Genomic DNA, 15,137 nt, shown 5'->3' with positions numbered 1-15,137 from the left:
TCATGAGACCAAAGAAGATAGCCTGTTTTCAAGTTTATATTTTCTCATACTCAGTTCAATAAAAAATCATTCATTCATTCAACATTTTCCATAAAGTCTCAATCTTTCATATCGTTTGGTGTTTAATACTGTACTATAATTTTCTAACAAAATGTTGAAGGCTTTATTTAGTTTCATTGTTTTCCCTAGGCTTTCACATTCTATTGCCTTTAACATACAATATTGAATTTATTAAGTTACATACTCTATTACCCAGGTGAAATACCTTAAAGCAAGCAGCATTGCTCAGGGAACCCACACCATTTATCTGAAGGGCACCCTGAGTTAATTGTATTGAGTGTGAGGCACAAGGCATTGTCCATTATAGAATGAACACACCAAACCTAGTTAGCCTTTCCTCTACTGGATTGGCAAAGAAAGAGGTTCTGAGGGCTTCAGGAGGCTGGTGATGGCATGCAGTCTCCCAGCCAGCTTTGATCCGCTGCTGTTTGTTTACATTCACAACAGGTCCACAGCAGATGCCATCTCTTTGACCATAAACTCATCTCTGGAACACCGAGACAACAAGGACTCCTACGTTAGACTCCTGCAGCTCTGCCTTCAGCATCATAAACCTATCCAAACTTGTCTCCAAACACCCGGACCTATGAATCGGCAGCCCCCCTCTACCACTAAATCCTTGACTATTTGACCCATAGGCCACAATCAGAATGGATAGAAGACAATGCCTCATCCACAATAGTTCTCAACGCCCATGCCCCTGCAAGGATGTGTTATCAGTCCCCGAATATAATTCCTATACACTCACGACTGTACAGTCAAATTCGGCTCTAACTCTATCTACAAGTTTGCAGATGACACCACTGTGATCAGTCAGATCATGGAAGGAGATAGAGAACTTAGTAACATGGTATCAGGACAATATCCTCTCCCTCAATGTTAGCAACATGAAGGACCTTGACTTCGTGAAGCATGGTGGAACATATTCCCCAAACAGCATCAATGATGCGGAAGTGGAAATGGGTGAGTTTCAGGTTCCTTGGCATTAATGTTACCAACAATATGTCATGGACCAAACACATTGATATGACAATGAAGAAGGCACATCAATGCCTCTGCTTCCTTTGAGACTGAGGAAATTCGGCAAGTCTCCAAGGACTCTTACAAACTTCTACAAATGCACCATAGAAAACATTCTGTTGTGTTGCTTCAGTTTGGTTTTGGAGCAGCTCTGCTCAAGACCACAAGAAATTACAGAGTTGCAGATATAGCCGAGTCCATCACATGGACAAGACTTCCCACTATTGACCCCATCTACACTTCACGCAGTCTTAAAAAAGCAGCCAACATAAATAAAGACATCCCATCCCAGTCATTCTTCCTACTTTCTGCTCCGATTCGGCGACAGATAAAGAAGCTTGAAAGCGTGCACTACTAAGGAATAGCATCTTCCCCTCTGATATCAGGCTTCTGAGTGGTGTTTCCATAGCTTTGGTACTGTCGAATTAATCTCTATCCCATTGCAGACATTAGACTTTGTCTATGGAACTGATACACTACAGTCTGAGAACTATATTCGGCACTCTGTATCTTCCCCTTTACTCTACCTACTTTCCTTGAGTTGACTTGATTGTATTTATGTATAGTATTATCTGATCTGTTGGATAGCGTACAAAACGGTTTCTCACTGTCCCTCGGTACGCGTGACAGTAGTAAAACTAAACCTCAACCTATAGTTAGACAAGCAGTGGATTACAGGGGTATATTGGGGTGGTAGCGAGAGAGAACCAGTGCAAGGGTTGTGGTAGGTAGAGTGGATCAGAGTGAAATTGTGAGTGGCTCTGACAGGGATGTTTATAATAACAACAGGTATAGACTGATTTAGAAACCATCCCATTGGCAAAGGGATCAAGAGCTAGGGGCATAAAATGATGGTGATTGACAAACAAACCAAATTGACATGTGGAAAAAGATTATTAATTGAGTGGTTAGGGTCTGGAATTCACCATCACAAATGGCAGTGGAAGCAAAAAGGGAGATGGTTAGTGTGTGAAAGAAAATAACTTACAGGACCAAGGGAACAAAATGGTGGAGGCAACCCTGCTGGTACTGGCACAACAAGATGATTCACCTTTTACTGTCCCTGAACCTTTCCGTAATTCTATAATTGCTGTTATTAACTTTCATGAAAATTCTTACACGACATATTAAAATAAACTCCAGATGTTGAAAATCCCAGATGGAGCCACAGGAGACGGGCAAGGTCCTCAATGAATATTTCTCCTCTGTATTTACCAAGGAGAAAGACACTAGGACGGAGCAACTTGGGGCAGTAAATGGAACTGTCTTGAGAGCAATCAGTTTCACCATCAATAGACAATAGACAATAGACAATAGACAATAGGTGCAGGAGTAGGCCATTCAGCCCTTCGAGCCAGCACCGCCATTCAATGCGATCATGGCTGATCACTCTCAACCAGTACCCCGTTCCTGCCTTCTCCCCATACCCCCTCACTCCGCTATCGAAGAAGTACTGAAGGTACTATTGTGTATGAAGGTAGGCAAATCTCCAGGTCCTGGTCAGATATATCCAAGGACATTGTGGGAAATCAGAGAGGAAGTCTGAGGGGTAACTTCTTCACAATAGAGTTGTGGGTGTATGGAACAAGCTGGCAGATGAGGTAGTTGAGGCTGGGATATCCCAATGTTTAAGAAACAGTTGGACAGGTACATGTCTGGACAGGTTTGGAGGGATATGGGCCAAGTGCAGGAAGATGGGACTAGTGTAGCTGGGACATGTTGGCCGGTGTGGGTAAGTTGGGCCCCCAGGGCCTGTTTCCCCACTGTATCACTCTATGACTTTATAGCAGAAAATACAGTAAATACTCAGCAGGTTAGACAGCATCTGTGGAGAGGGAAACTGAGAAACTTGAACTTATTCTGTAATGTTTAGCCTCTTATCAATCTTCTTTGGCAACCTCTTTGATTGTTTAAATAATTCCACATTGTATCACTTGTACATTATTGCGCATGTATCCAAACCTTTTTTATAGACAATGGATACATACGTGTGTCAGAACTGAATCCTCTCCCTGGGAAATTACCTTTCAAATCTAGTTTCCGATCTTCTCCTGGATCTAAGTTTCTTAGATGCTCCTGTAGCCTTCAATGAGGCACCATTTCAATGATGTCTCTGAAAACACGTGCAAACACTGCATCCATTATATTTCTCAAATTGTTGATGGTGGTTGTGTCCACAATATCGATAGGCTTTATTATTCATGATTGTTCCGGACTGCTAACAACTTTCTCTTCAGATCAACAACGCTGCTCATGTTAACACCACTTTTTCATCTGAACACTGTAGAAAGCATCCTATCGGTATGCAGACGAAATGTGTAGGAAGGAACTGCAGATGTTGGTTTACAGAGAAGGTAGACACAAAATACTGGAGTAACAGCTTGACAGGCAGCACCTCTGGACAGAAGGAATGAGTAACGTTGCAGGTCGAGATCCTTCTTCTCTCTGAAACATAGAAACATAGAAAATAGGTGCAGGAGTAGGCCATTCGGCCCTTCGAGCCTGCACCGCCATTCAATATGATCATGGCTGATCATCCAGCTCAGTAACCTGTACCTGCCTTCTCTCCATACCCCCTGATCCCTTTAGCCACAAGGGCCACATCTAACTCCCTCTTAAATATAGCCAATGAACTGGCCTCAACAACCTTCAGTGGCAGAGAATTCCACAGACTCACCACTCTCTGTGTGAAGAAATGTTTTCTCATCTCGGTCCTAAAAGACTTCCCCCTTATCCTTAAGCTGTGACCCCTGGTTCTGGACTTCCCCAACATCGGGAACAATCTTCCCGCATCTAGCCTCTCCAACCTCTTAAGAATTTTATATGTTTCTATAAGATCCCCCCTCAGTCTTCTAAATTCCAGCGAGTATAAGCCTAGTCTATCCAGTCTTTCTTCGACCAGGGTCTCGACCCGAAACATCACCCATTCCTTCTCTCCAGAGCTGCAACCTGTCCCGTTGAGTTACTCCAGATTTTTGTGTCTATCTATCGGTATGCAGTTTGAGGTTAGTTTAATATCACATGTAGAGTGAAAAGCATTTGTCGCGTGCTAACTAGTCAACGGAAAGACAATACATGATTACAATCAAGCCAACCACAATGTAAAGGAAATAACATGAATAACGATGTGCAAGATAAAGCCAGTAAAGTCCAATCAAAAATAGTCCGAGGGTCTTCAATGAGATAGATAGTAATGCAGGTCTGCTCTCTAGTTGTTGGTAGGATGGTTCAGTTGCCTGCCCAAGACCACAAGAAAGTGCACAGGATTGTGGATGTAGCCCAGTCCATCACACAATCCAACCTCTCCCCCAGAGACTCAATCCACACTTAATGCAACATAATCAAGAACCACTTTTGGTCATTCTCTCTCCTCCCCTTTCCTGTCGAGCAGAGATAAAAGACTTCAAAGCACATACCACCAGATTCAGAAACAGCTTATTCCCCATTGTTATTAGTCTACTGAACAGACTTCTCATTAGCAATGGGTGTAGTCCTGATCTCTCAACCAACCTTATTGCAGGCCTTGCACTTTTTCATTTTGTTATCTGCATGCTCTCTGTAGGTGTAACACTGAAACACTGCAGCATGATATACTGCACTCTGGTTAATTTTCTCTTTGGACTACTGTTTTTACTTGTGTATGGCTTGATTGTACTCATGCATGGTATGATTATCACACAAAACAAGGTTTTCCAAGGTATCTCAATACATGTGATAATGATAAACTAATACCACATATGTTGTTCTTGGTTTAAGTACTTTACAGGGCATTCAATTTCTTTTGGGTTTGTTCCCTATATTATCTTTTAAGTTGATATGTAATACTCAGATTGTGTAACTTGTTCATTCTGAGGATGCTACTTGAACTGCTGTATGCATTGAATATTTTCTATTTTTTATTTAGATTTCCTCCAACTGTAACATTCAACTTTTTGTTCATCCATCATTAAATAAGAAAGTATTTGCTGAACATCATAAGATCTTTTGCATCCTACAAACTATGTGATCAGAGAACTGTTCATATATGTCATTGTAATTTCTAGCTAGATTTCCAATCTGATTTATTCAGCTCCAACTTAAGAGTTAATTCACTTAACTATTATTCATTTTCCCCTGGAAACCCATGGCTTCGTTTAAAACTTTTCTCTAATCTTTAGACTCCAGGTTTAGGCTTGTTAATTTTAAATCAGTTTCCTGATTTTTTTAGTCAAATAATCTGCTTGTGTCTATATCAAGTATACCTTTAAGAAATTTTAAGACCTGGAATATACACCTCCAATTATTCCTGTGATGAAAATAAATTGATTTTTGCAGGCAGGTCATAAACTTAAAGTTGAAACTGAAACCTTTCCAGCCCATAAAAGGCTCTTTGAAGATTAAATGCCACAAGTTACTCACAACAGCTAGCAATTCCCACTGGCACCATTTTTGCCGGAGACCAAGTGAAGCCCCTTCCACACACACTTTCATCAAAGCAGAGCAAGAAAGATTCCAAGGATATTCACCATCAATTCAGAACTACTGCCATTTTGGTAAGTTAGCCTCATCGAATTAACAATTGAATGACATTTATTTAGTACTTTTACATTCTCAAAATGCCTCGGAATACCTTCACAGGCAATCAATTGCTTAATGAGAAGGAATGGGTGACGTTTCAGATCAAGACCCTTCCTCAGAGTGGAGTCTGAAGAAGGGTCTTGACTCAAAACGTTCCCCATTCCTTCTCTCCAGAGATCTGCCTGTCCTGCTGAGTTACTCCAGCATTTCGTATCTATCTTCGGTGTAAACCAGCATCTGCAGTTCCTTCCTACATAATGGCTTTATGAACTGAGGTTGCTAGTTTTGTTTCAGTAACCTGCAATCACTGACAATTAACAATAAAACACATCACCAATTCAACTGCTTAAGTGGTGTTGCATGAAGGCTAAATGTTGTCCAGGTTCATAGAATATACCCATTCCTTTTAAAGGTATCCTGGAGAGTTTTACATCTGTGATATTGACAGTCGGCAACCTTTCACAACTTTTCACAATGCAGGACTCTTCTCAGCACTGCACCAGATTGTATCACCTGAAGTATGTTCCCCTTTATTCCAGGTGTAATCTTATAGCGGTGTCTAAGATCCTGAGGGGAATAAATAGGGTAAATGCAGTCTTTTGCCCAAAGTAGGGGAATCAAGAACCAGGGGTCATAAGTTTAAGGTGAGAGGGGAAAGATTTAATAGGAATTTGAGGGGCAACATTTTCACACAAAGGGAGGTGCTGCCAGAGGAGGTTGTTGAGCCAGATACAATCACAACATTTAAAAGACATTTGGACAGGTACATGGAAAGGAAAGGTTTAAAATAATTAGAAAAATTAGGATATGGACCAAAGGCAGGCAGGTGGGACTAGTGGAGATGGTGCATCTTGGTTGACATGGGCAAGTTGGGCCTGTTTCCTTGCTATGTGACTCGATGGGTGGCAGACAACACAGTAACTCATTGGCAGAATTCCAAATCCAAACAATAACAGTATATACTGTTATTACTATAGATATATATATACTATATATACTTATGCCACGCATGTTAAGGAGGTGGAAGAAAAGCTCTCTGCTGACATGGGTGCCATATGGACGTACCTGGAAAGCTGAAGCTGGGAGGCTGAAGCTATCTACCACGAAAACAGTGTCATCAATATTTCACCTTAGAAATAAACTGGCGAACTACCGTCTTAAGGTGCAGCTGGACTCAGTCAACCTTCTCAACTGTGACCCAAACCCCACATACCTTGGCGTCAAACTAGATCGCAGCCTCACCTACAAAAACCATCTGATGAAGCTGAAGAGCAAAGTTTGTGTTAGGGTATCATTAGTCAGGCGCCTTGCTAGCACAAACTGGGGTGCATCCTTCAGCATCCTGAAAACTTTGGAAATGGCCCTGGCATAAGCACCCGCAGAATACTGTTCACCGACCAGTATGGACACAAAGTACTCACTCTCGCAGACTGGATGTGCCCCGACATGAAGCAATGAGGATCATCTCAGGGTCCATCCGCTGCATCCCACTGACTCATTTACCATTTCTTTCTGGGATTCAACTACCCCAAGCCCGTCGTGATAACAACTGTGGACAACTGCATCAGAAAGCTGTTCAGCCTAACCACCTTTATGAGAAGGAGGCCACATGCCGGTTGCGCTCACGGAAGCCTCTGCGCCCATACATGGAGAGTCTGGATGCAGTGAGCAATGCAGCACTGACTGTCCCAGAAGGACTCCAGCCATACTTTGAGACCAGGTCACCACACCCTCCAGGCAACAACCTCCGCAGGAAGGCCTGGGTTCAACTGAACAGGCTATGAACTAGATCGCACTGGTGCTGGTCACTTCGCAGCCAACATGAAAAGATGGAGCATTGCAGACGCCGATCTCTGGTCTTGTGGTCAAGTACAGACCAACAAACATGCCCTAAGGGAATGTGCTGTGACAGGACCTCCCTGCCCACTATCCCAACTTGATAACCCCCAATTAGAGACTTACCTCACCAATTGCCACTTTTGATTGTTGTAGTTGACATACGAAAGATGAACAGCATATACTATTGTACTAAAAGGTGTGCTTCTCCTGACTAGAAGAACGATCCTACCCAGATAATCCAAAAGGCCTAATTCTGCTCCTATGACCACTTCATATTCCACTTTGAGTAGCTTACAATCCAATGGTACGAGTGTGAAGAAGGATCCTGAGTCCAAATATCACCTATTTCTCTCCTTACCTCACACCCTTTTGTCTCCTTTACACTTCTAGCCTTTGTCCACCTCCCTTCTTCAGACTAATTGTGGTGGGGAGAGAAGAGAAAGTTGGAAGAGCGGTAGGGCAGGCCAAAAGCTAGAAAATAATAGGTGGATACAGGTGTTTTGAAAGGCAGATGGTTGGACAAATGCCGGACTTGCAAAGACATAAGGTGTGATACCAAAAAATATGGAGAGTTGCGAATTGTGAAGCTAGAGGAATGAATGTAGGTGGAAGGGAAGGGGGAGGGGAGAAATAAGTGGGAATCTCGGTGAAGCATGGGGAGAGAGGGAGGAGAAGAAAGGAGTGGGTAGATGTGTGTGTGTGTGTGTGCGCGCGTTGGGGGTGGGGGGGAGTGTTAGTTACCTAAAATCGGAGAATTCAGTGTTCGTATCCTTGAATTGTAAGCTACTCAAGTGGAATGTGAGGTGCGGTCAGCAGCTCTATGACAAGCAGTCAGCTGTCAGCATCTATGACAAGGCAAACAGTAAATGTTTCTGTAGAACACAAAGTACTGCAGTAACTCAGCAGGTCAGACAGCATCTGTGGAAAGGCAAACAGTGAATGTCTGTGCTTGATCCTGGGATCTTGGCCGGCCTTTCTCCTACAGAGGAGCTAATTCTAGATTCCCCTCCTTCTTGTAGTAAATGCTTCCATCTAATATGGTGGTATTGGGGGTAGGGTATTGGCATGGATAGAGAGCTGGTTGGCAGACAGGAAGCAAAGAGTAAGAATTAACAGGTCCTTTTCAGAATAGCAGGCAGTGACTAGTGGGGTGCCACAAGGCTCCGTGTTGGGACCCCAGTTATTTACAATATATATTAATGATTTAGACGAGGGAATTAAATGTGACATCTCCAAGTTTGCAGATGACACAAAGCTAGGTGGCAGTGTGAGCTGCGATGAGGCTGCAGGGTGACTTGGATAGGTTGGGTGAGTGGGCAGGTGCATGGCAGATGCAGTATAATGTGGATAAATGTGAGGTTATCCACTTTGGTGGCAAGAACAGGAAGGCAGATTATTGTCTGAATGGTGTCAGATTAGGAAAAGGGGAAGTGCAACGAGACCTGGGTGTGCTTGTACATCAGTCACTGAAAGTAAGCATGCACGTAGAGCAGGCAGTGAAGAAAGCCTGTTGGCCTTCATTGTAAGGGGTTTTGAGTTTAGGAGCAAGGTGGGTCCTACTGCAGTTGTACAGGCCCCTGGTGAGGCTGCACCTGGAGTATTGTGTGCAATTTTGGTCTCCTAATTCGAGGGAGGACATTATTGCTATTGAGGGAGTGCAGTGTAGGTTCACCAGGTTAATTCCTGAGATGGCAGGACTGACGTATGATGAAAGAATGGGTCGACTGGGCTTGTGTACATTGGAAATTAGAAGGATGAGAGGGGATCTTAAAAGGATTGGACAGGCAAGGTACAAGAAAAATGTTCCCGATGTAGTGTAAGAAAACAACTGCAGATGCTGGTACAAATCGAAGGTATTTATTCACAAAATGCTGGAGTAATTCAGCCAGTCAGGCAGCATCTCAGGAGAGAAGGAATGGGTGATGTTTCGGGTCGAAAACGAAAACATATTTTCGTTTATTATATTGTTTACAGAGTACTATGCTTACTTATTGTGTTGCTGCAAATAAGAATTTCATTGTTCTGTTTGGGACATCTGACAATAAAACACTCTTGACTCTTGGCGAAGAGGCATCAACAATAGAGGATATAATCTGAAGAAGGGCCAGTCATCTGAGAAGGCAACCCTCCGGTTTTCTCACCACCGATGCTGCCCCACATGCCAGGCACATTCTGCCTCTTCGGCTTTCGTTCCGGATCACCAGCATCCGCGAGTGATTTATCTGTGGCGAACTACTGGGAAATCGACCTTTGCTGTGAAATGATGGGACCCCGAGGGGATGTTCGATCGTCGCCAGAGGTCGGCGGCGTGAAAACGGGGTCGTGTTGCAGGTAACTGGATCCTCCGACAGGGCGAGTGAACCAGAGTCCTGCAAACTGCTGGCACCGGATCAGAGGAACACTCCGGCTTGAAATAGATGCTTGTTTTTTACTCCTTTATTAACAAAGTTTTAACACTTTGGATTACGATACTGCAGCGTGATTCGTGCCCTTTATTGCGAGCGTGTTACAACAGAGGCAGATGCCAATTTGGCCTCTGTTAGTTGTACACTCTGGCCCATGTCACCAGTTTCCCCCCTGGCACTTTAATTTCAGGGAATCGTTTAACGCTTTTCTTTTAAGTAATTTGGAACCATGACTAGATATTTCATTACTTCACATGCACAAGAACTTTTTTTGAAATGTTCTCCTCGACTTTTTTTCTTGGCGTTCTTTCTGGCTCACTGAGCGCTGTAAATGACCTGAAATCCCGAAAACGTTTCAGTTCACGGTTCTGGTTAGTACGGCCCAAAGATTCGTTGCAACCCCTCTATAAACAAAAACAATCTCACTCGATCCATCCATCGGAAAGTAAAGTGGTGCAAATGTGAAAAGTGCAGTGACTAGATGCCAGATGCCCCCCACCACCCACCCTATACTGTCAGAATGCCACTTGTCTGACCTTTGATTGTTGCATTAGGGTTCCAACACGGGAGACTGGGTATTTCAGGCAGAGCAACGCTCTTGGTTTCACCTACCTAAAGTACAGAAGGATCCATATTGAGCCTCTAACTCAAACGTGGAAGGAATAAAAATGTCTCACTAATTGAATATGCGTGGGCTCAACATCGTGGCTTTGGGCAATTAAGAATATCGCAAACAGTCCAACAAAGGACATAAGATCAATATTAGGAAATATATACTTATTCTCAGAGATGTGAAAGAACCAAAGTCCATCCGAGCCATTTATCTTGGAAGTCTGCAAAAATCACACCTGCATAAGACAAGATTTTGGTTTCTTTGATAGTTGCTGGTACTAGTTACAAACAATGACCTTTGTCTAACTAATAAATTAGTTCCCCTTAGACTACGTTGAGCCGATGAGTCTGTTTCCACGCTGTTTGACTCTATTAAGAATAGACTGGTTGCCTTGGATTGACAATTTGCTGTGTTCCCCTCAAAAAATAAACTCTGAATTCAGAAATATAACAGAATAGGTTATTTATTTTCAAACATAAAATATGAGGAGTTGGAATAGTGGGATACGTTCAGAGGTTATGGGAGTAGTAAAAGCCTGCAATGTTTGATCAATGACTCCTACAGAAGGACGCCATCGTTTCAGATGATAGTGTCCAAAAGTGACAGAATGGGAATTTTCATCCTTAGATATATGAATGAATGAGTGTTGCTGGTTTGGAGGAAAATTAAGGAGGACGGCTGAAAAATATTTTTAAAAGTTCTGTCACGTGGCCAATAAACTTATTCATTCTTCTTCATTCATTCATTCATTCATTCATCGGAATGTACAGTCCGTCAAATGGGAAACGGAGACATGATCACAATGAATGTACAGCTCAACAATCAGATACTTAACGTGTAGGAAGGAACTGCAGATGCTGGTTGAAAATGCTCGAGTAACTCAGTGGGACAGGCAGCATCTCTGGAGAAAAGGAATGGGTGAAGTTTCGGGTCGAGACCCTTCTTCAGACCTTAACCAGTTACTTAACATTGAAATGTTTTTCAACATGAAACAGACTGACATCAAATGCAGTGGACGCGAACTCAGTAGAAGCATGTGCAAATATAGATATATTCGGTGAAAGAAAGCACCATATGGCTATCACATCAGAAGGGACATGTAAAAGATGTGTGCATTCTATGGATTGATGAGAACAATGTTTGACCTTTTCCACATTGCTATCTTGGTATGTTTTGATGAACAATTCTATTGTTCAACTGATTTCATGTTTCATTTCAAATGAAATGTTTAATGCACCATTGACACGATGGAATGCGAGGAACACTTTCTGCGAAAACATTGAATCTTTACACCCAACACGTGTTGTATAAACACCATTGTAGGCATGCCTTTTGTCAGAATTGAAATGTCTTAACTCGCGGGACTGCGCGTCTCATTCATGCGCCTTCAGAGGGAATAAGTGCCCTGTACAATGATCGATTACACGTTCAGCTCGATTGTTGAGCGCAGTCTCGTCCTTGTCAACATATAATTGTAGCTACATTGTCCAGAGCCTAATAAGCATGTACTTTTAGAGATGGTGTGAGTTAAAAAAAAATCTTTAATCGATTATTTTACAGTGCATATCATCTATGAGTTTGTACATTAGCAATATATTTCTGCCAGTTTTACATCGGGGACTGTGGAAATTGATACATTGCTTCATTACTTACTGGTTTACACCGAAGATAGACACGAAATGCCTAAGTAACCGCGGGTTAGGCAGCATCTGTGGAGAAAAGGAATAGGTGATGTCTCGACCCGAAACGTCACCTACTACTTTTCTCCAGAGATGCTGCCTGACCCGTTGAGTTACTCCAGCATTGTGTATTTTGTGTCTGTCTATTCTGAACCATTATCGACCATAGGAGGAAGATACTGCGAATATTGGAAACGACGTGGGGAAGGGAAGGGGAACACAGAACGTGCTAGAAATACTCGAATACTCGTCAAGTCAGGCAGTATCTGTGGAATGTTGCCTTTATAATGGCGTTTATTCCTATTTATTACCTACAGAGGTATTGCTGTTATTTGATCTTGCGCTCTCATATTTCTACTTCGTCTGTTAACTTGGAAATGTAACGGCTCCACGACGAGACACATTTCAGTCTCACTGTTTGTACCAAAAACTCCCGCACAAAGTTATTTACTCGACGTATACGTTACACAACATATCTGTCTCCACGTGGGTCAGAAATTATATGTAGATTTGCTTGCTAATGTAACCGGAACAATGATCTTCAGAACAAATGGTGTAGGAAAATAACTGCAGATGCTGGTATAAATCGAAGGTATCACAAAATGCTGGTGTAACTCAGCAGGTCAGGCAGCATCTAGGAGAGAGGGAATGGGTGACGTTTCGGGTCGAAACCAGGTCTCTCCGTGATGCTGCCTGACCTGCTGAGTTACTCCAGCATTTTGTGATACCTTCAGAACAAATGGAGCATCTCACTCGCCACTATGTCCGTAACATACACTCTTTTTCTTTCACCCATAAAGGCCCTTCTCTCTATGCATCGTTTGTCCCTTTAGTAATCACGAGTTAATGGCATTTCATTTATGGAAAAATAAACAGCCAATCCCAGACCCAACCAGCAAGACAGCAGCCTCCGTTCACACTGGGGATCCGATCCCAAGGCTAAAGGATTCACAATTAAAAGATATGCCAGTGCCCAATGTTAATTGTACAGGTTTTATTGCTCGAGGGAACACGAGTTGAAGTGAACGGATTAGCATTGGCCGCCTCTATCTACCTCGTTGTCAGGTCGCCAAGCGCTAAGACAGATGGACAAAACAAGTTGACCATTTGACACGGTGAATACCTTCTGCCATCCATGTTGTTCTAACAAAAGAGTAGCGCTGCCCCTGGAGTTATCCGACCTTGACCAAAACGGGAATATTGCATTCAAATGTCACTTGCAGGTACTAAAAGCTACATAGAAAGGTACGGGACCCTTTAGAAATACCCCGCTCTCAAACCAATGGCATCCAGCGAAAACTGAAGGGCAACATAATTTACAACCACAATGTTCGAAATAACATGACATGGGTTTATGTTTGGGCTGCGTAACCTTAAAGCGAGTGACAGTGACACTTTGTCGCCCACTACTGACCACAGACTGCCAGGAATCCCCCGATCACCAATTCCATCCGCGGGGATATGGAAATAATTAATGGTCACATTAGGAATGAGTGAGACTTGTAGCTCTCTCTGCACGTATTCGTTCAAACCAACTGTCCATTAATCATATGTCTGCGGGTTAATACGTGAGTAAGTATGCGAGTCAATTTCGCGTGTTCATATGTATTATGTAAACGAGACAATAATGATAGCTGTTGGGTTGTTCAACTCACCGCTTGCTGGCCGCCTCCCAAACCGGGCTCCTTGTACCCTGGGCCGGAGACAAGCGCTCCTTCTGCGCGCTGGAAGAACTCGTCCAACCTTGTAGCTCATTGTGTTGTTGCACTCTGTTTAAATCCCCAGCTAATCGGACATTTCCTGACTCTGGTCGTGGCGGCAAGGGTGAGAAATCTCCTGGGGCTGCTCTCGGGAGATGGATTCGATGCTCAGTTTGGACTTGGTGTTTCTGTGAATGCGCCACCCTCCTCTACTCTGCACCATGCTGTTGAACTCCTTTCCAAAAGCTTTCTGCGGCCACTTCCTGGAGCGAGCCTCCCGGCTCTGTCTTTAACGCAGAACACCCAAAGAACACATCCGTCCCCTGTCCTCGATCTCAGCAAAATAAAAACACCCACAGCCCAGTGACGGAGGCGCTCAAATAAAATTTAAAAAAAATAATAATAGGCAAAGGGATTTCCCCAAAGAGGGTTTGCCCTGAGAAGCTGAGACACCCCTAATAGCCCGAGGACCGCCGACCTTCGAGTTACTCTTTTCAAGAGTTGTATGTAGTCGCCGAGCCTTTGCTGCTCTCCTGCCGCCGGCAGACGTGCACGACTCAGTGGAAACAAATGCTTCGAATCTAAACAGTTTTAAAACAGTCAATGCAAGTGTGTGTGTGTGTGTGTGTGTGTGCTAATGCTGTATGAACGTGAATGATTTTGAGTGCGGGAGAGAGTGCGAGTCCGTGTGGAAGGATGATGTCGGAGTGAATGCGCGCTCCAGTGGAAAAAAATAATGTACCCTCGCCACAGACAGCTTAGGTTTCAGCTTCAGATTTTGCTTTTCTGTTTTAGTTTGTTAATCTCAGATGTTGCTACTTGTATACGCTTGCGGGACAGAGATTGTATCCGATTGCCCCCCCCCCCCCCCCCCCACAAAAAAAAAGAAATCTAGTTGTGCCATCACGAATTTGAAGTGCAAATTCCACTAGTGGCATTCGGCCACTTAATGTCACTTAAGTGCTCAACAATATTTAAGGGATTGTTGAAGGAACATTGTATAAAGCTGCTTTCTGTCACTGGTGAGGAATACGAAGCCCAAGAAAGATGCAAATTGCACAATCATGACAGATTGAACAAGGCAATTTTTATACTTTAGTGTTTCAAAAAGTAAATTTAACTCCATTTTGGCAAACACGATTTCGTGACCTTTTTGGAATCCTGCTAAGGTAAATTCCTAACACGAGTACAAATAAGGGAACTCATTTCGCGTTATTGTACACTATACCATTATAAACTCCGCAGACGCTCAAGGAAAGAGAGA

At 43.1% G+C, this 15,137-nt stretch overlaps 1 protein-coding gene across 1 annotated transcript in view; it reads right to left on the bottom strand.

The window, feature by feature from the left end:
• LOC144598210 (uncharacterized) overlaps positions 1-13,963 on the bottom strand; it is a 79,805-nt gene extending 65,842 nt beyond the window's left edge. Inside the window, exon 1 of the mRNA XM_078408096.1 lies at positions 13,829-13,963. Coding sequence (XP_078264222.1) covers positions 13,829-13,928 — 100 coding nt within the window. The 5' untranslated portion in view covers positions 13,929-13,963. The remainder of the gene's footprint in view (positions 1-13,828) is intronic.
• Between the last annotated feature and the right edge of the window lie 1,174 nt (positions 13,964-15,137).

The sequence above is a fragment of the Rhinoraja longicauda genome, chromosome 11 (genome assembly GCF_053455715.1).
Source record: "Rhinoraja longicauda isolate Sanriku21f chromosome 11, sRhiLon1.1, whole genome shotgun sequence".
Taxonomy (NCBI): Eukaryota; Metazoa; Chordata; class Chondrichthyes; order Rajiformes; family Arhynchobatidae; genus Rhinoraja; species Rhinoraja longicauda.
The sequence above is the reverse complement of the archived record's forward strand: the minus strand, read 5'-3'. Positions and strand labels throughout refer to the sequence as shown.